Here is a 21,095-nt window from a genome sequence, read left to right on the forward strand (position 1 = left end):
GGTTCTGGGAGGGTGTCTCCCTGGTCTGGGCGGGATGTCCGTTGCTCTGTTGCTCCTGGGGCTACGTCCTTCAGGGTCTCTCTCTCTCTCTCTCTCTCTCTCTCTCTCTCTCTCTCTCTCTCTCTCTGTGTGCATGCTGGGAGTTTTTTGGAGTTTGAGTGTTTGGTGCGGAGGACTCTGTCCTAACTAACTTTCTAGACTCTTTGTTTTCGCGGTATCCACCTTTTTCTTTCAGAGTTAGGGTGGAAGAGGACAGAGTAAGGTTTCTGGGGTTTGCAAGGTGTGGTATGCGCGATGGCTTCTCAGCCTAGCGCGGAGGAGACGCTGTCGATACGGCATGGATTCAGGTGTGTTCCTGAGAATGGAGTTAAGGTGGAGGAGGTTCTGCTCGCGGTCGGCGAACAGGTAGGAGCTGAATTTATACATTCTGCTTCTAGAATGAACAAAGCGGTGGTGGTGTTCATGAAAAGAGAAAATTTGGTTGGTAGGCTAATTGCTAGCGGAATATTTGTAAGGGATGTGTTGGTGCCAGTTTTACCTCTTTCTACCCCTTCGACAAGAGTAGTTGTTGCAAATTTACCTCAGTTTATTACGGACGATCAAATCAGGAAAGAGCTGAGTCGTTTTGGTAAGTTTGCTAGCGGGTTTCGTGTACTATCGGCAGGTTTTCAGGCAGCTGCTGTTAAGCACGTTGTTTCGTTCCGGAGGCAAGTGTTTATGTTTCTGAACAACAATGAGCAACAGCTAAATGTGCATTTTAAAGTGAGGCATGGGGAGGGGCTCTATGCAGGGTTTGCCAGCACAGACAGTCTACGGTGTTTTGAGTGTGGGGATTTGGGGCATAAGAGCTTTGCGTGCCCACATAAAGGCCGTAGACAAAGTGAGGATACAAGCGCCGGTGGGGGAAATCGAGGTCAAAGTGCAGGGGGAAATGAGATGCAGACAGCAGAGGCTGGGCCTAGTCATACCAGGGATGGTGGGGTAGCTGAGGCTGGGTCTAGTAAGGCAAGAGATGGTGGGGTAGAGGAGGCTGGGTCTAGTCAGACTAGAGATGGTGGTGTAGTGGAGGCTGGGTCTAGTCAGGCTAGAGATGGTGGTGTAGCGGAGGCTGGGTCTAGTCAGGCTAGAGATGGTGGGGTAGTGGAGGCTAAGCCTAGTCAGGCTAGAGATGGTGGGGTAGCTGAGGCTGGGCTTAGCTATGATATGGAGGATGGTGTAAATGATGCTGGGCCTAGTCATGCTATGGAGGGTGGTGTGGAGGATGCTAGGTCTAGTCAGGTTATGCTAGTGGATGAGGAGAGTATAGTGGGGAAGTGTAAGAGACTAGGGGGGAGGAGGAGGGTGCCAAGCGGAAAAGGAAAAAGGGTGTGGTTAAAGGAACAATGGAAATTTTGCCTGTTGCTGTGGGGGGATGCCATGACCAAAGAGGAAAGGCAGGTGGTCAGGGTGGGAGATAGAGATGAGGAGGAAAGTGAGTCTGAGGAAGAGGATGAGGAGATATTTTTTTCAGACTCCTCTTCAATAGGCCCGGAGCTGACAGCAAGTCAAGCAGAGGGGTCTAAGTACACGTTGAGAGAACTGACAAGGTTCCTGAATGAGACCAAGGGGAAAAAAGTTCATCTTGAGGCTTTTTTTCCTGATTCAAGAAAGTTTGTACGATCAGTACAACATGCTGTGAAAAATGAGGGGCATGGTGTCCTCTCACCCAGGAAACGGTTTAGGTTGAGGAAGTGGGTCACAAGGGTTTACCTTCGGACACTGTTTAGATGTATACTTTCTTTCTGACACTGGGGTTTTTGAGCTTTGCTATTGGTCTTTTTTCTCTGCTGGCTTTTCTCCCACTTCTTATGGAGACTCTACGGGTAGGCTCGCTCAATATAAATGGCGCCAGAGATGCGGGAAAGAGGAGTGTGTTGGGTGAATATGTAAAACAAAAAAAAGTACAGGTGTTGTTTCTGCAGGAGACACATAGTGATGTGTTGAATGAAGTCGATTGGGGGCTCTGGTGGAAAGGGGCAAGTGTGTTGAGCCATGGGACAAATCTTAGTGCAGGAGTGGCAGTCCTTTTTGCACCGGGTCTGTCTGTAAAAATTTGCTCCTCAAAGGAGGTGTGTAGGGGTAGGCTCCTTGTTGTTAAAGCAGAAATTAACAACATGGGTTTTGTCTTTATAAATGTGTATGCGCCTAACACAGGGAGAGAAAGAGGGGTTCTATTTGGGAGTCTTAGACAGGAACTCTCACAGGTAGCGCCTGAGGAGACACTGGTGGTCGGAGGGGACTGGAACTGCACAATGGATTTTACAAAAGACAGAAATGGGGAAGAGCCTCATTCAGTGTCAGTGGGAGTGTTAAGGGACATTATTAATCAGTTCGACTTAGTGGATGTTTGGAGAACTAAACATCCGAACACAAGACAGTACACATGGGTGAAGGTTTTTGGGGCTAGGGTGAGTGCAGCCCGACTTGATCGGTTTTATATGTCTAGGAATCGGAGCAATAGGCTGTTGGGCGCTACCATTCTCCCGGTGGGGTTTTCCGATCATTACATAACCATGGCTCGGCTGTCTATTTCACCAGGGCCCCGGCAGGCATCCTATTGGAAATTCAATGTAAAGCTCTTACAAGATGCCACTTTTTGCGCAGGTTTCCAGACCTTCTGGGAAAGGTGGAGGCAGCAAATAGAGGAGTATGAGTCTCTGAGCCAATGGTGGGATGTGGGGAAAGTCCAAATTCGTCTTTTCTGTCAACAATACACAGCTCTCTCATCCTCAGAGGCTAGGAGAGTATTGGGGGAACTAGAGCGGTGTATTAGTGAGATGGAGGTAGAGATGGTGGGGCAAGGCAATGTAGGCCTCCAGGCTAATTTAGCTGAATTACGCAGGGACCTGGGCAGTTTTTTTCCAGGTTAAAGCAAAGGGAGCACTTGTAAGAGCTAGATTCTCCATGCTCAAGGAGATGGATGCTCCCAGCTCCTTCTTCTTTGGTTTGGAAAGACAGAGCAGTGAAGCCAAGGGTATGCATTGTCTACGGCTGTCTGATGGGCGGGTGACCTCTGTGGTGGGTGAGATGCGGGAGCGGACTGTGGAGTTTTATACTGAATTGTATAGGGCAGAAGAGTGTGATCCTTTGTGTGCTCAGGTCTTGTTCACAGGACTCCCTAAACTCTCTCTGGCACAGAGGGACGATTTGGACGTTCCTCTGTTGTCCCATGAACTGGCAGAGGCCGTAACCCAGATGTCCCCCGGTCGTGCACCGGGGGTTGATGGACTCCCAGTGGAGTTTTATAAAAAATTCTGGGGAATAATTGGACAGGACTTCTTTTGCGTGTTGCGTGAATGCGTCGGGGTAGGAGAGTTGCCGATGAGCTGCCGTCGGGCGGCTCTGACTCTACTGCCCAAAAAAGGGGACTTGTGTGAACTTAAGAACTGGAGGCCTGTGGCATTGCTCTGTGCGGACTACAAGATATTTGCCAAGGTCCTCTCTAACAGACTGAAGTCCCACTTGGACTCAATAGTACATAAGGACCAAACATATTGTGTACCGGGACGCTCAATCACAGACAACTTGTTCTTAATTAGGGACATGTTGGACTTGTCGAGAGGTTCTAATGTGAACTTTGGACTGGTCTCTTTAGATCAAGAGAAGGCTTTTGATAGAGTGGACCATGGGTATCTGTTTAATGTGATGTCTGTGTTTGGGTTTGGGAAGAGGTTTTTGACCTATGTGAAGCTGTTGTATGCTGGGGCGTCATGTATGGTTAAGGTGGTAGGGGGGCTCAGTAGGCCAGTCTGGGTGAGACGGGGCATTAGACAAGGATGCCCTCTATCTGGGCAGTTATACACATTAGCCATTGAGCCTTTTTTAGGCCTGCTACGCAGGAGACTGCAGGGAGTGTGCTGGACAGGTATGGGTGTGGTGACAGGCATAGCAGTGTCAGCATATGCAGATGATGTTTCTGTGATGGTCAGGGATGGTAAGGATATGCAGGCACTGGAGACCAGTCTGAAGGTGTACGAGGGAGCTTCATCAGCTAAGGTAAACTGGGGCAAGAGCAAAGCTCTGTTATGTGGGGCATGGGGGGATAGGGCTCCTCCTCTGCTTCCAGGGGGTTTGCAGTGGGATTGTGAAGGGCTTAAAGTGTTGGGGGTGTACCTGGGCTCGGAGAGGTGGGTCAGGAAGAACTGGGAGGGGCTGTCACAGGCAGTGGTGTCAAGACTGGCCAGGTGGAGGTGGCTCCTGTCCCAAGTGTCATATAGAGGGAGGGTGCTGATAATTAACAACCTGGTGGCATCTTCCCTGTGGCATAAACTGGCTGTCCTCAACCCCCCCGCCGGTCTGCTCGCAGACCTGCAACGCAAGCTGGTGGACTTCTTCTGGTCGGGCCATCACTGGCTGAGGGCGGCAGTGTTGTATATGACCGCCCACGAAGGAGGACAGGGCCTGGTGGAACTGGAGAGCAGGATGGCTGCTTTCCGGCTAAAGGCGGCACAGAGACTGCTGTACCATACTGATGTTGGCTGGAGGGAACCAGCATGCGCGCTGCTGAGGAGAGCTGGAGATTTAGGGTTGGACCGGCAGTTGTTCCTCATGAAGCTGGAGAGGCTGAGTACAGCAGGTCTCTCAGATTTTTACTCTGCGGTGCTGAGGGCCTGGCAGCTGCTAAGGCACACACGAGAAGGGGGTGTGGAGCCTGGGCTGTGGGTGTGGGAGGAGCCTATCTTCCACAACCCAGCCATCCCTTTGAGATCGGTCCAGTCGGCCACCCTGCAGAGGCAACTGATGGCAGGGGGTGTAAAAAGGCTGGGTGACTTGAGACTCCTGGGAGAGGAGGGGTGGAAAAGCCCGGAAGTCTTGGCACAGCAAACAGGAATAACGTCTCTTAGGCTGCTGGAGAGATTCCTGGAGGAGGTCCAGGAGGCACTGTCTGAGCCGGTAAGGGGGATGTTTGAGCAGCCAAAGGGAGAGGGGCCACCAATGTTTCCGCCACTGCAGGTGACGGCAGAGACTGGAGACTGGCAAGGGGGTCTGGAGGACTTGTTAGATTTTAACACTCCGAGCCTGGGGGAGTTTGAAGGGGTGGGAGGTAAAGCCCTCTACAACCTCTGTGTTAAGGTGAGGAACATTAGGAGCCTAACAGGAGTGAAGGCACATCAGTGGCAGGGGGTATGTGGGGTGGAGAGTATGGTGGGTTTTAGATGGAGGGGGCTCTACAAACCCCCAGTACCAAAGAGGTCAGGGGACCTCCAGTGGAGGGTTCTACATGGAGCCCTGGCCACTAACAGCTGGTTGGCACGGGTTGAACCGGGAGTCGGGCAGGAGTGTCCTTTCTGTAAAATGAAAGAAACTGTGATTCATGTGTTTTCTGTGTGCACCAGATTAATGCCATTAATGTCTCTGTTGGAATGTCTGTGTGAGAGGTTGGGGGTGGTCTTTACTGTTGGGGTGTTCATAATGGGATACAGGTATTCAAGTAAGGAGAAGGAAAAATGTGTTTTGTTGAATTTTCTGTTTGCTCAGGCAAAGTTAGCTATTTGGCTAACAAGGAGGAACAGGGTCAAAGGTGGGGGGATAACAGACCCTTTATTATTGTTTAATGGGATGGTCTCTGCGCGCCTTAGGGTTGAGTTTGAGTTCTATAAAATGATAAAAAGTGTGGAGATGTTTCAGGAGATATGGTGTGTTGGGGGGGCTGTCTGTATAGCTGGGGAAGATGTTTTGGATATACGGTTGTAGGAGTGGGTATTGTCTTGAGTATTGTGATGTGGGCTTGTATCATGTGGTTGCTGGAAAGGCAAGTATGGTACATGTATGCATTACAGGATGTATTTTTGGTTTTATTTTTAAGGGGGAGATTGGGTGGTGAGTTTTAAATGAAATGAGAATGTTTCAGTAAAGAAAGACAAAAAGTCAAAAGTCTCTCTCTCTCTCTCTCTCTCTCTCTCTCTCTCTCTCTCTCTCTCTCTCTCTCTCTCTCTCTCTCTCTCTCTCTCTCTCTCGCAGTGCATGCCGGTAGTTTTTTGGAGTTTGAGTGTTTGGTGTGTAGGGCTCTGTCCTAACTTATTTTCTTGATTCTCTCCTTGGTCTTTTCTTTCCATTTTTATTTTCTATGGTGGAGCATTTTGCATTTTAAAGTGAGGCATGGGGAGGAGCTCTACGCAGGGTTTGCAAGTACAGATAGTCTACGGTGTTTTGAGTGTGGGGATTTGGGGCATAAGAGCTTTGCGTGCCCACATAAAGGCAGAGGTGAGAGTACAAGTGCCAGTTGGGGAAATCGAGGTCAACGTGTGGGGGGGAATGAAACGCAGGCAGCAGAGGCCGGGCCTAGTCACACCAGGGATGGTGTGTAGATGAGGCTGGGCCTAGTCAGGCTAGAGATGGTGTGTAGATGAGGCTGGGCCTAGTCAGGCTAGAGATGGTGTGTAGATTAGGCTGGGCCTAGTCACGCCAGGGATGGTGTGTAGATGAGGCTGGGCCTAGTCAGGCTAGAGATGGTGTGTAGATGAGGCTGGGCCTAGTCAGGCTAGAGATGGTGTGTAGATGAGGCTGGGCCTAGTCACGCCAGGGATGGTGTGTAGATGAGGCTGGGCCTAGTCACGCCAGGGATGGTGTGTAGATGAGGCTGGGCCTAGTCATGCTATGGAGGGTGGTGTAGCTGAGGCTGGGTCTAGGCAGGCTACAGATGGTGGTGTAGCTGAGGCTGGGTCTAGTCAGGCTACAGATGGTGGTGTAGATGAGGCTGGGCCTAGTCAGGTTATAGATGGTGGTGAAGATGAGGCTGGGTCTAGTCAGGTTATGGATGGTCGTGTAGATGAGGCTGGGCCTAGTCATGCTATGGATGGTGATGTAGATGAGGCTGGGCCTTGTCATGTTATGGATGGTGATGTAGATGAGGTTGGGCCTAGTCAGGTTATGCTAGTGGATGAGGAGAGTATAGTGGGGAAGTGTAAGAGACTGGGGGGGATGGTGTCAAGCGGAAAAGGAAAAAGGGGGAGAAGAAAGGAGGTGGGATGGGAGAGGCTGGGGTGGTCAAAGGCACCAAGGAACCTTTGCCTGGTGCTGGGGGGAGGCCCTAGCCAGAGAGGAAGGGCAGGTGGTCAGCATGGGAGATGGAGATGAGGAGGAGGAAGGTGAGTCTGAGGAAGAGGATGAATAGGAGGATTTTTTTTCAGACTCCTACTCAATGGATCCGGAGCTGACAGCCAGTCAAGCAGAGGGGTCAAAGTACACGGTGAGGGATTTTTTTCTGATCTAAGAAAGTTTGTAAGATCAGTACAACATGCTATGAAAAATGAGGGGCATGGTGTCCTCTCACCCAGGAAACAGTTTAGGTTGAGGAAGTGGGTCACAACAGTGCGTAAAGGTCTACCTTCAGACGCTGTTTAGATGAAGAGTATCTTTCTGGCACTGGGGCTTTTTGAGCTTTGCTATTGGTCACTTTCTTTGCTGTTTTTTCTCCCACTTCTTATGGAGACACTTTGGGTAGGCTCGCTTAATATAAATGGTGCCAGAGAAGCGGGAAAGAGTAGTGTGTTGGGTGAATATGTAAAACTAAAAAAAGTACCAATGTTGTTTCTTTGCTCAGGCAAAGTTGGCTATTTGGTTAACAAGGAGGAACAGGGTCAAAGGTGGGGGGATAAAAGACCCTTTAATATTATTTCAGGGGATGGTCTCTGCGCGCCTTAGGGTGGAATTTGAGTTTTATAAAATGATAAAAGGTATGGAAATGTTTCAGGTGTGTTGGGGGGGCTGTCTATACAGCTGGGGAAGATGGGATGGATATACGGTTGTAGAAGTGGTGAGATTTTGGTTATTGTGATGTTGTTTTTGTACCGGCGTGTAGAAGGCAAGGTGAGAATGATACATGTATGCAGTAGTGCAGTACAGGAGATTTTCTGGTGTTTTGTTTTAAGGGGGGTGGGGGATTTTAATGAAATGAGAATGTTTCATTAAAGAAAGACAAAAAGTCAGTCTCTCTCTCCCCTCTCGCTCTCTCCCTCTCTCTCTCTCTCTCTTTCTCCTCTCTCTCTCCACTGTCTCTACACTCACTCTCTCTCTCTCCCATCTCTCCACTCTCTCTCCCTCTCTCTCCTCTCTCTCTCTCCCTCCATCTCTCTCCCCTATCTCTCTCTCCCTCTCCCCCTCTCTCTCTCTCTATCTCTCACATCAAAGCATTGATCGTCTGACTTATTCTCTTGCCTATCAAGTGGAGCAGTAGGCGGAGGAGAAGGGGAGGAGAGAAGGAGTAAAGGAGGAGAGGAGGGTGGACACGGGGCGTGCTGTAGTGTCATGACGATAGACGGACACTATTTCATGTACAATGTTCTTTTGTCTTTGACTGTATGTTTCTGCTAACTAGGCTTTGTCTGACTTTGGTATGACAAGGGTTGAAGATTCCAGGAAAAGCATCAGACTGCCCCAGTTTGGTTTAGAGGAGTTTTGTATACCAAGCTGAGCCCTCAGTCTCTCACACACGCACGCACACACACACACACACACACACACACACACACACACACACACACACACACACACACACACACACACACACACACACACACACACACACACACACACACACACACACACACACACACACACACACACATACTGTAGTTTCGTATGCGTAGCAGGGGGTCTCTTGTGAGCAGGGCGTACTGGTATTAACCCAGTTTCAGTTTTAACGGCCCAAGGCCCTTTCCTGAGGGAACAGCCCAGTGGGATAGAGAGAGAGAGAAGGAAAAGGAGAAGAAGGATGGAGGGATCGGAGAAAAGCGCAAACGGCGGTGTCATGGACCTTGTCGTGCACACAAAGCAAATTCTTTGACGATTGGTTTCCACGGTAACCGGACAGAAAAAAAGCTAAAAGTGCGGCGCTAGCGTAAAAGAATGGCCATGGGAAGTGACCTCCCGCTGTATTCTGTGTGTCTCGTTTGTTCGCCCACCACCAAGGAAACTCACACATTCAAAGGATCTTAAGCTCTTTGGCCACACACAACAATGGTGGGTTTCACATCGCAAAACGGAAGCATATGCAGAAAAGTACCTCATACCTACTGTAAAATATGGTGGTGGATATCTGATGTTACAGGGCTATTTTCCTTTCACTGATCCTGGGCCCTTGTTGAGGTCAATGGTTTCCACTGATCCTGGGCCCTTGTTGAGGTCAATGGTTTCTACTAATCCTGGGCCCTTGTTGAGGTCAATGGTTTCCACTAATCCTGGGCCCTTGTTGAGGTCAATGGTTTCCACTGATCCTGGGCCCTTGTTGAGGTCAATGGTTTCCACTGATCCTGGGCCCTTGTTGAGGTCAATGGTTTCCACTGATCCTGGGCCCTTGTTGAGGTCAATGGTTTCCACTGATCTTGGGCCCTTGTTGAGGTCAATGGCATCATGCACTTTACAGGAAACTTTTGGCCAAAACCTGATTGCCACTGCCAGAAGGTTGACACTTGGCCGCAAGTGAATCTTCCAGCAAGACAATAACGCCAACCACACATCAAAATACACAAAGAAATGGTTAATTGACCCCCAAAAAATCCACCTTTGGCAATGGCCATCTGTCTCTGGACTTGAACCCCTTTGAAAACCTGTGGTTTTAATTGAAGAGGGCAGTACATAAGCGCAGACAAAAGATATCACATGAAATTGTATTTGTCGAATACACATGTTTAGCAGATGTTATTACAGGTATAGCAAAATACTTGTGTTCCTAGCTCCAACAGTGCATTAATATCTAACAATATACAACAATACACACAAATCTAAAAGTAAAACAATGGAATTAAGAAATATAGAAATATTAGGACGAGCAATGTTGGAGTCCGGAGTATCAATATAAATATACAGTATATGGGTAAAGCAGTATGTAAACATTATTAAAATGAACAGTCTTCCATTACTAAAGTGACCAAGTTCCCATGTCTATGTACATAGGGCAGCAGCCTCTAAGGTGCAGGGATGAGTAACCGGGTGGTAGCCGGCAAGTGACAGTGACTAAGTTCAGAGCAGGGTACTGGGTGGAGGCCTGCTAATGATGGCTATTTAACAGTCTGCTGGCCTCAAAGCTGTTTTTCAGTCTCTCGGTCCCAGCTTTGATGCACCTGTACTGACATCGCCTTCTGGATGATAGCGGGATGAAAAGGCTGTGGCTTGGGTGGCTGAGGTACTTGATGATCTTCTTGGCCGTCCTGTGACGCTGGGTGCTGTAGGTGTTGTGGAGGGCAGGCAGTATGCTCCCGGTGATGCGTTGTGCTGACTGCACCACCCTCTCGAGAGCCTTGCTGTTGCAGGATGGTGCAGTTGCCGTACCAGGCCGTGATACAGCCTGACAGAATGCTCTCATATCAAGATCCCTCCCAATGTGTTCTCCAATCTCATAAAACATTTTAGAAAAAGACTCAGAGTCGTTATTCTCGCCAGGGGAGGGTGCTGGATTTTGAATACAGGGGTGCCAATCATTTTGACCCCTCTCTTTTTTAGATTTTTCTATCACTCATTAAACAAAATCTCTTTCTCTGAGCAACTGTATTAGTATACAATTATATCATGTTCAATTATTTTAGCAAAAATATAAATGCAACATGCAACAATTTCAAAGATTTTAATGAGTTACAGTTCATATAAGGAAATCAGTTAATTGAAATAAATTCATTAGGCCCTAATCCATGGATTTCACATGACTGAGAATACAGATATACATCTGTTGGTCACAGATACCTAAAAAGAAAGTAGGGGCATGGATGAGCAAACCTGTCAATGTCTGGTGTGACCAACATTTGCCTCATGCAGCATGACACATCTCCTTCGCATAGAGTTGATCAGGTTGTTGATTGTGGACTGTGGAATGTTGTCCCACTCCTCTTCAATGGCTGTCCGAAGTTGCTGGATATTGGTGAGAACTGGAACATGCTGTTGTACACATCGATCCAGAGCATCCCAAACATGCTCAATGGGTGACATGTTTTGTGAGAATGCAGGCCATGGAAGAACTGGGACTTTTTCAGCTTCAAGGAATTGTGTACAGATCCTTGCGACATTGGGCAGTGAATTATCATGCTGAAACATGAGGTGATGGCGGCGGATGAATGGCACGACATTGGGCTTCAGGATCTCTTCACGGTATCTCTGTGCATTCAAATTGCCATTGATAAAATGCAATTGTGTTCGTTGTCCATAGCTTATGCCTGCCCATACCATAACCCCACCTCCGCCATGGGGCACTCTGTTCACAACGTTGTAAACTGCTCGCCCGCACGACGCCACAGATTCTTCCATGAAGAGCACACTTAACCAGCGTGCCAGTGGCCATCGAAGGTGAGCATTTGCCCATTCAAGTTGGTTACGATGCCAAACTGCAGTCAGGTCAAGACACTGGATGGGACGACGAGCACACGGATGAGCTTCCCTGACAGTTTGTGCAGAAATTCTTTGGTTGTGCAAACCCACAGTTTCATCAGCTGTCCGAGTGGCTGGTCTCAGACGATCCCGCAGGTGAAGAAGCCGGATGTGGAGATCCTGGGATGTCATGGTTATTAAACGTGGTCTGTGGTTGTGAGGCCGGTTGTACGTACTGCCACATTCTCTAAAACGACGTTGGAAGCGGCTTATAGTAGAGAAATTAAAATGCAATTCTCTGGCAACAGCTCTGGTGGACATTCCTGCAGTCAACATGTCAATTGCACACTCCCTCATCACTTTGTAAAGATCATGCTGTTTATTTAGCTTCTTGATATGCCACACCTGTCAGGTGGATGGATTATCTTGGCAAAGGACAAATGCTCACTAACAGGGTTGTAAACAAATTTGTGCACAGAATTTGAGAGAAATACGCTTTTTGTGTGTGTGGAACATTTCTGGGATCTTTTATTTCAGCTCATGAAACAAGGGACCAACTCTTTACATGTTGAGTTTATATTTTTGTTCAGTGTATTTATTTTATACCGTCTTTTTTGCTCATCTTTATCAAGCGAGGCCAATAATTTTGGACCTGACTGTATATATTTATGATTTATGATATTGATGTAAATGGAGGGGCAGGGATGTGAACCCAGGTCGCTGGCGTGAAAGGCACCCTACGCATCGCACCAATAGGATTAATCCACTTGGTGGGAATTGTAATGTGGCTCATATAGTATCTCTATAATATTGTTGTATCTCCTCTCCCAGGTGCCCCTGAGCCCAGAGTGCATGCGTGCCATCATGAAGATGACGTACTGTCCCCACTGCCGTGGCGTGGCCTCTGCCAGGCCCTGTGCCCACTACTGTGCCAACGTGCTGAAGGGCTGCCTCGCTAACCAGGCCGACCTGGACACAGAGTGGAGGAACTTGGCTGGTGAGACACATAAAAACACACACCCTAATTTCACACACACACGCACACATTTGCACACTAATTTCATTTTATTTCCTACAGTGACTTCAGAAAGTATTCACACCCGTTGACTTTTTCCACATTTTGTTGTGTTACAGCCTGAATTGAATGTGTCACTGTGAGATTTTGTGTCACTGGCCTACACAAAGTACCCCATAATGTCAATATGAAATTATGTTCTTAGATTTTTATTTTTATTAATATAAAATTAAAACCTGAAATGTCTTAAGTCAATAAGTATTCAACCCCTTTGCCATGGCAAGCCTAAATAAGTTCAGGAGTAAAAATGTGCGTAACAGGTCACATAATAAGTTGCATGGACAATATTTGTGTTTAACATGATTTTTGAATGACTACCTCATCTCTGTACCCCACACATACAATTATTGTAAGTTCCCTCAGTTGTGCAGTGAATTTCAAACACAGATTCAATCACAAAAACCAGGGAGGTTTTCCAAAGAAGGGCACCTATTGGTAGATTTGGGCGAAAAAAGCAGACATTGAATGTCACTTTAAGCGTTGTGAAGTTATTAATTACACTTTGGATGGTGTATCAATACACCCAGTCACTACAAAGATGCAGGTGTCCTTCCTAACTCAGATGCCTTAGAGGAAGGAAACCACTCAAAGAAATTAACTTTATGTCCTGAATACAAAGCGTTATGTTTGGGGCAAATCCAATACATCACATCACTGAGAAGCACTCTTCATATTTTCAAGCATGGTGGTGGCTGCATCATGTTATGGGTATGTTTGTGATTGGCAAGGACTAAGGAGTATTTTAGGATAGAGCTAAGCACAGGCAATATTCTATAGGAAAACCTGGTTCAATATGCTTTCCAACAGACCCTGGGAGACAAATTCACCTTTCAGCAGGAGAATAACCTAAAACACAAGCAAATATACACTGGAGTTGCTTACCAAGACAACATTGAATGTTCCTGAGTGGCCAAGTTACAGTTTTGACTTAAATCTACTTGAAAATCTATGGCACAACTTGAAAATGGTTGTCTAGCAATGACCAACAACCAATTTGACAGCGCTTGAAGAATAATGTGCAAGTATTGTACAATCCAGGGGTGCGAAGCTTACCCATGAAAGACTCATAGCTGTTATCGCTGCCAAAGGTGATTCTAACATGTCAGCGGTGTTAGTACTTATCTAATAATTATGTTCCATTTCAATACATTTGCAAAACAATTCTAAAACATGTTTTCACTTTGTCATCATGGGATATTGTGGGTAGATAGGTGAGAAAAAAATAATACATTTAATCGATTTTGAATTCAGGCTGTAACACAACAAAATGTGAAATAAGTCAAGGGGTATGAATACTTCCTGAAGGCACTGTTTAACCTCTTACATCTAGACGTTCCGCTAGCGGAACACCTGCTCCAATATCCAATGATAGGCGTGGCGCGAATTACAAATTCCTCAAAAATACAAAAACTTCAATTTTTCAAACATATGACTATTTTACAGCATTTTAAAGACAAGACTCTCCTTTATCTAACCACACTGTCCGATTTCAAAAAGGCTTTACAGCGAAAGCAAAACATTAGATTATGTCAGCAGAGTACCCAGCCAGAAATAATCAGACACCCATTTTTCAAGCTAGCATATAATGTCACAAAAAACAAAACCACAGCTAAATGCAGCACTAACCTTTGATGATCTTCATCAGATGACACGCCTAGGACATTATGTTATACAATACATGCATGTTTTGTTCAATCAAGTTCATATTTATATCAAAAAACAGCTTTTTACATTAGCATGTGACGTTCAGAACTAGCATTCCCACCGAACACTTCCGGTGAATTTACTAAATTACTCACGATAAACGTTCTCAAAAAACATAACAATTATTTTAAGAATTATAGATACAGAACTCCTTTGTGCAATCGAGGTGTCCGATTTTAAAAATAGCTTTTCGGTGAAAGCACATTTTGCAATATTCTGAGTAGATAGCCCAGCCATCACGGCTAGCTATTTTGACACCCACCAAGTTTGACCCTCACCAAACTCCGATTTACTATTAGAAAAGTTTGATTACCTTTGGTGTTCTTCGTCAGAATGCACTCCCAGGACTGCTACTTCAATAACAAATGTTGGTTTGTTTCAAAAGAATCCATAGTTATATCCAAATAGCGGCGTTTTGTTCGTGCGTTCAAGACACTATCCGAAGGGTAAAGAAGGGTTACGCGCCCGACGCGTTTCGTGACAAAAACTTTCTAAATATTCCATTACCGTACTTCGAAGCATGTCAACCGCTGTTTAAAATAAATTTTTATGCCATTTTTCTCGTAAAAAAGCGATAATATTCCGACCGGGAGTGGTGGTTTTCGTTCAAAGACGAAAGAATAAAAACATGGAGTCGACTCGTGCACGAGCCTCAGTCTCATAGTACTCTGACCGGCCACTATCCAAACGCGCTAATGTTTTTCAGCCAGGGCCTGCACAGCCACGATTCAGCTTTTTGCCGCCTTCTGAGAGCCCATGGGAGCCGTAGGAAGTGTCACGTAACAGCAGAGATCCCCTGTTTTGGATAGAGATAATCAAGAAGGCCAAGAAATGGTCAGACAGGGTACTTCCTGTACAGAATCTTCTCAGGTTTTGGCCTGCCAAATGACTTCTGTTATACTCACAGACACCATTCAAACAGTTTTAGAAACTTTGGAGTGTTTTCTCTCCAAAGCTAATAATTATATGCATATTCTAGTTTCTGGGCAGGAGTAATAATCAGATTAAATCGGGTACGTTTTTTATCCGGCCGTGAAAATACTGCCCCCTAGCCATAACAGGATAAGCAAGTATTCACATTTAAAATATTGCATCCCCCCTCTCTCTCTCTGCAGATGCCATGCTGCAGGTCTCTAACAGGTTTGAGGGTGTGTCCAGTGTGGATGTGGTGTTCCTCTCTCTCCCCACACACATCTCAGAGGCTATCACCACCATGATGGACAACATAGACACATTTAACAACAAGGTAAGAACAGCAGTCAGCACACACACACACATGCATGCACACACAAGCACACATACTGATGTACTTACCCATGCACGCATGCACGCAAACACATGTGCCACACACACACACACACACACACACACACACACACACACACACACACACACACACACACACACACACACACACACACACACACACACACACACACACACACACACACAGACACATGCTACCGCCAGTTCACACATTCAAGTATTATTACCGATCACTGACACATTGTTGATCAGGGCTCATAACACATATTCATAACCTGATGTTGATCCCTGTACTGGTTTAACGTAATAATGTTCCACATACCAGGGGCCATTTGTAAATTGTGCATATGTACAAGATATACCTCAAAATATGCGTGCGCCAGTTCTCACGCAAATGTTGGCATTTATAAAAATTTAACTTGACATGGGAATGTACTTAGCTTCCGGTAAACTTTAGGCCATGCGTGCGCACAGTTTATAGTGCTTGAAGTACTGCATTGCAAGCAGGCAAGTAGCCTAGTATTTTGTGCAAATGGGGGATATGATGACATGCTTATTTCCCCCCTCCCCCCAAAAAACAGGTAAATAGAATAACAAGATGCAATCATTTGCTGTTAGTGAGAAGAGCGAAGATACATTCTTTTTTTTGCATCTTTGCATTCTAAAATAGTTAGAAATATTAAATATTTCCTAGTTAATTTCCATGATAATTGCAGAATAAACTCTTAATATTTTCTGACTGTGATGGTTTCATACTCTTGGATGTTGTTGACCTATAAGATACTTTATCTTATAGGTCAACAACATCCAATCTCTTATTTAACTGGACCCACTTTAAAGTAGTAAATATTGTAGATCAACTATATTGTTTTCAAGTATTTTGCGCTATGGTAGAACAGACGGTTCACCTTTTCAATTTACGTTTTTTTAGGATACTGTACGTCTAGCCTACTGTAATTTCAAATTTCTGAAATGAACAATATAAACATAATACATATTTTCATAACCATTGCAGAATAAATTCCTCACTTTCTTTTCTGGCCATGATGAGTTTATATTCCCGAAGAAGCTTAACCATCTAACAAATTACGATGGGCATCTCTCATTTAAGTTTGCCTATTATTTTTGCTCGATGCATCCGAAAGGGATGGCAGGTTTATAATATAGAACAATCTACAGTGGAATTTAACAGATGAACAGACAGTTGATATTTAGCTTATACTGCTACCGCTGTATAGGCTTACTGTGTTTTATTTTTATTTGTAGACATACTTTACAATGTTTCAGAATTCATTGGCAGTGCAGACTTTTTAGGTTAGGGAATAAGTAAACGCAAAACATTATTGAATTCAAACTATCTGTTTACAGGTCCACAACAATTTGCAATTGTTGTTTTCTTACACAAACTTTCAGATACAGAAAATGTCATTCTAAAGTTTAAAACATTCTGCCAACACCTCCAGAGACATTTAATCAATTTACCATTGCTTTTTCCTTAAGAAAGTGCCTTAGCCTAATTCCAATACTTCCAAAGTATACATCAAATAGGGGTGTTACTGTCACCATAAAAGGTGAATGATGGGCATTTTTTAGGCATAGTTTTAATGCTCGTTCACGTGCACACAGTTTCAGGACGGGTCTGATTTATAATGGGAAACATGCGTGCGCCCAGTTTATAAATCTCCATATTTTATTTTTGTACGTGCGCAGTCTTTTCAGAAATTGTGAGCGCAGCTATATAGTGTGAAATGTACACAACTGTTATAAATGAGGCCACTGAAGAGGGACTGATAACACAGCCTCAAAGCCAACCATTAACTTCTCCTTTTAATGGTGTACGAGCACCACTTTGATGTGCCCTTTAAAAAGCGTAAGGAGCCATGAAATCTTAATTTTTTGTTTAGTGAAAGTGGAAAAGTATGCAAATAGTGTTGGGGAACAAAGGTTTCTCTGTGCTGTACTGGTGTCGAGGCCAAAGCTGGTCTGGAGCTCTGCAACAACCTGGCAAACCAGACTTCAGAACACTAGCCACACTAGCCACGCTTTTGCCCCTTAGGTACTGATCTAGGATCAGATTACTTTGATCCGATATCCTAAGTTTTACCATAAAGTGAAACTGACCTGAGATCAGCCTCACCTGATCCATTATTGACAGTCTTCTATGACGTTTAGGCCTAGTCCTACCAGGTTTAGGAAGTCAGTTTTAGTCATAAACCGTTTCAACATGCAACTACTGCTAATGCAGCTTCTGTGGTTTCATTACTTTTCACAGAGTTACAGTTGAATGTTAACAGTTAGAATTGGGAATTGGACAAATATGTTCCAGATCTGTGGGTATCTTCTACCTCAGGTTGGTACAACAGGGAGCAAGTGGGAAACATGCGGTGTGTGTGTTTGTGTGTCAAATGTGTGTGTGTGTTTACTTGTTTTATAAAAAAGGTATTCATGCAGGAGAGGTAGATAGTTACAACACCTCAGAGCTATCCAAAACAGGTTAAACAAGATGGTAGTGTCTTTATCTCATACATTACATCTAGGTAAATGGTATGCCTGAAGGAGCATGGGACGTTTGTGTTCTTGGCATTGAAATTATCCTAGAATATTAAATTACTATATGTCACCTACAGTGCATTCGGAAAGTATTCAGACCATCCTGTCTCGGAGCTCTATGGACAATTCCTTCGACCTCATGGCTTGGTTTTTGCTGTGACATGCGCTGTCAACTGTGGGACATTTTATAGACAGTTGTGTGCCTTTCCAAATCATGTCCAATTGAATTTACCACAGGTGGACTCCAATCAAGTTGTAGACATCTCAAAGTTGATCATTGGAAACAGGATGCACCTGAGCTCAATTTCGAGTCTCATAGCAAATGGTCTGAAAACTTATGTAAATAAGGTGATTCTATTTTTTATTTTGAATATATTTGCTAACATTCTAAAAACCTTTTTTTGCTTTGTCATTATGGGGTATTGTGTGTACATTTCTGAGGATTTTTATTTATTTAATCCATTTTAGAATTGGGGAGGCAGGTAGCCTAGTGGTTAGGGCCAGTAACCGAAATGTTGCAAGATCGAATCCCCGAGCTGACAAGGTACAAATTTGTCGTTCTGCCCCTGAACAAGGCAGTTAACCCACTGTTCCTAGGCCATCATTGAAAATAAGAATTTGTCCCTTAACTGACTTGCCTAGTTAAATAAAGGAAAGTTGGCCTAGTTGGTTTAGCCACAGAAAAAGCCAACAACCTTCCTGCTAGCCATGATTGGCTGAGATAATGAGTGGGCTGGACATGCAGAGAGATGAGTTTGGATTGGTCTGCCATATAGCTCGCATCTGTCTATTTGAGCTGGTTAGTATGTGTAGGTAATCCTGTTTAACGCAGCTTTTAAAAAATATATTGCTTAGTAGAACTGCATAAGTGTTGCTCTCCACTTTCTGGAGGACCGAGTTTTGAAATCAGTGGAATTAGAGTATGATAGCTAAGGAGATGGCAAAAACATCCGGATTACATCTCCAAACTAAGGGAAACCATAGCATCCATGACAGGGAGAAGCATCCAACCATAATGTATACGGGTGAGATCTATCTAGCTACATTTTCAGATATTACACATTTCTAATTTTGACAAAGTCATTTTCATTTCAAGTTAAAGTGTACTGTTAGCTAGCTAGCTAATGTTAGCTGGCTGGCTCACTAGCTAACGTTATATATATGATATTTTTATTCGTATCTCAGAGCCATTTGCTTTGCTTGTTATAGCCTAATGTTAGCTAGCTCACATTGAACCTGGTTGGTTAGCTACCTGCAGATTCATGCAGGGTAGTAACGTCATGAGTTGTGATTATGGTTCATTGTTTAGCTAGCTAGATGTCTTAACAAATGACTCCACTATGCAAGTGACTATTTTAATAGAATGTCACTGCGACAACTGTTAGCCAGTTAGCTTGACTGCTGTTGTTCGGACAGAATGCTTGGATCAACCCTTAAAAACGGATCGGCGATGGCTAGAAGACCGGTGACGTTGACCGCCGAACACCGCCCGAACAAGGAGAGGCATCGACTTCGGCAGAAGTCGTGACAACTCATCACATACGCTGCTGCTACTTTTTATCTATCCTGTTGACTAGATACAGTATGTGTATATAACTAGGAATAAAGTATCTACCTCAATTACCTCGTGTACCCCTGCACATCAACTCGATACCTGTGTATATAGCCACGTTATCATTACTCATGGTGACTTATGACTTTTATTATTATGTGTTATTACTTTTCTGTTATTTCTCTATTTTCTTTCGCTCTGCATTGTTTTTATTTTTTATATATTATAATAAAACAATACATGTATTTTTTTATTTTACCCCTTTTTCTCCCCAATTTCATGATATCCAATTAGTAGTTATAGTCTTGTCCCATCGCTGCAACTCCCATACGGACTCGGGAGAGGCGAATGTCAAGAGCCATGCGCCCTCCGATACACGACCCTGTCAAGCCGCACTGCTTCTTGACACACTACTCGCTTAAGTCAGCTGCACCAATGTGTTAGTGGAAACACCGTACGGCTGGCGACCGAAGTCAGCGTGAACGCGCACGGCCGCCACAAGGATTCACTAGAGCGCGATGGGACAAGGACATCCCCGCCGGCCAAACCCTCCCCTAACACGGACGACGCTGGGCCAATTGTGCGCCACCTCAAATGAAATCAAACCATTTATCACATGTGCCAAATACAACAAGTGTAGACCTAACTGTGAAATGCTTACTTACAAACCCTTAACCAACAGTGCAGTTCAAGAAGAATTAAGAAAATATTTAACAGAAAAATGAAAGTAAAAAATTATAAAAAGTGACACAATAAAATAACAATAACGAGGCTATATACCGGGGGTACCGGTACCGAGTCTGTGTGCGGGGTACAGGTTAGTTGAGGTAATTTGTACATGTAGGTAGTGGTGAAATCACTATGCATAGATAATAAACAGTGAGTAGCAGCAGTGTACAAAACAAATGGAGGGGGAGGGGTGTCAATGTAATAGTCCAGTGGCCATTTGATTAATTGTTCATCAGTCTTATGGCTTGGGGGTAGAAGTTGTTAAGGAGCCTTTTGGTCCTAGACTTGGCTCTCTGGTACCGCTTGCTGTGCGGTAGCAGAGAAAGCAGTCTATGACTTGGGTGACTGGAGTCTCTGACAATTTTATGGACTTTTCTCTGACACCGCCTATTACATCGGTCCTGGATGGCAGGAAGCTTGGCTCCAGTGATGTACTGGGCCGTACGCACTACCCTCTGTAGAGCCTTACGGTCAGATGCCGAGCAGTTGCCATACCAGGCGGTGATGCAACCCGTCAGGATGCTCTTGATGGTGCAGCTGTAGAACTTTCTGAGGATCTGGGAACTCATGCCAAATCTTTTCACTCTCCTGAGGGGGAAAAGGTTTTGTCGTGCCCTCTTCACGACTGTCTTGGTGTGTTTGGACCATGATAGTTTGTTGGTGATGTGGACACCAAGGAACTTGAAACTCTCGACCCGCTCCATTACAGCCCTGTCGTTGTTAATGGGGGCCTGTTTGGCCCGCCTTTTCCTGTTGTCCACGATCAGCTCCTGTGTCTTGCTCACATTGAGGGAGAGGTTGTTGTCCTGGCACCACACTGCCAGTTCTCTGACCTCCTCCCTATAGGCTGTCTCATCGTTGTCATGGGTCTCCCGGTCGCGACCG

General features: G+C 45.1%; 1 protein-coding gene across 2 annotated transcripts in view; it reads left to right on the forward strand.

The window, feature by feature from the left end:
* Positions 1 to 21,095, forward strand: part of LOC106599530 (glypican-1) — a 126,383-nt gene that overhangs the window by 93,587 nt on the left and 11,701 nt on the right. For both annotated transcript variants that reach the window (XR_001327487.2, XM_014190813.2), the window contains exons 6-7: positions 12,166 to 12,331; positions 15,229 to 15,359. Coding sequence is in view for 1 of the 2 variants with exons in the window: in XM_014190813.2 (XP_014046288.1) it covers positions 12,166 to 12,331; positions 15,229 to 15,359 (297 nt within the window). In the remaining variant the exon portion in view is untranslated. The remainder of the gene's footprint in view (positions 1 to 12,165; positions 12,332 to 15,228; positions 15,360 to 21,095) is intronic.

This window comes from Salmo salar, chromosome ssa03, assembly GCF_905237065.1.
Source record: "Salmo salar chromosome ssa03, Ssal_v3.1, whole genome shotgun sequence".
In the NCBI taxonomy this organism is placed as follows: Eukaryota; Metazoa; Chordata; class Actinopteri; order Salmoniformes; family Salmonidae; genus Salmo; species Salmo salar.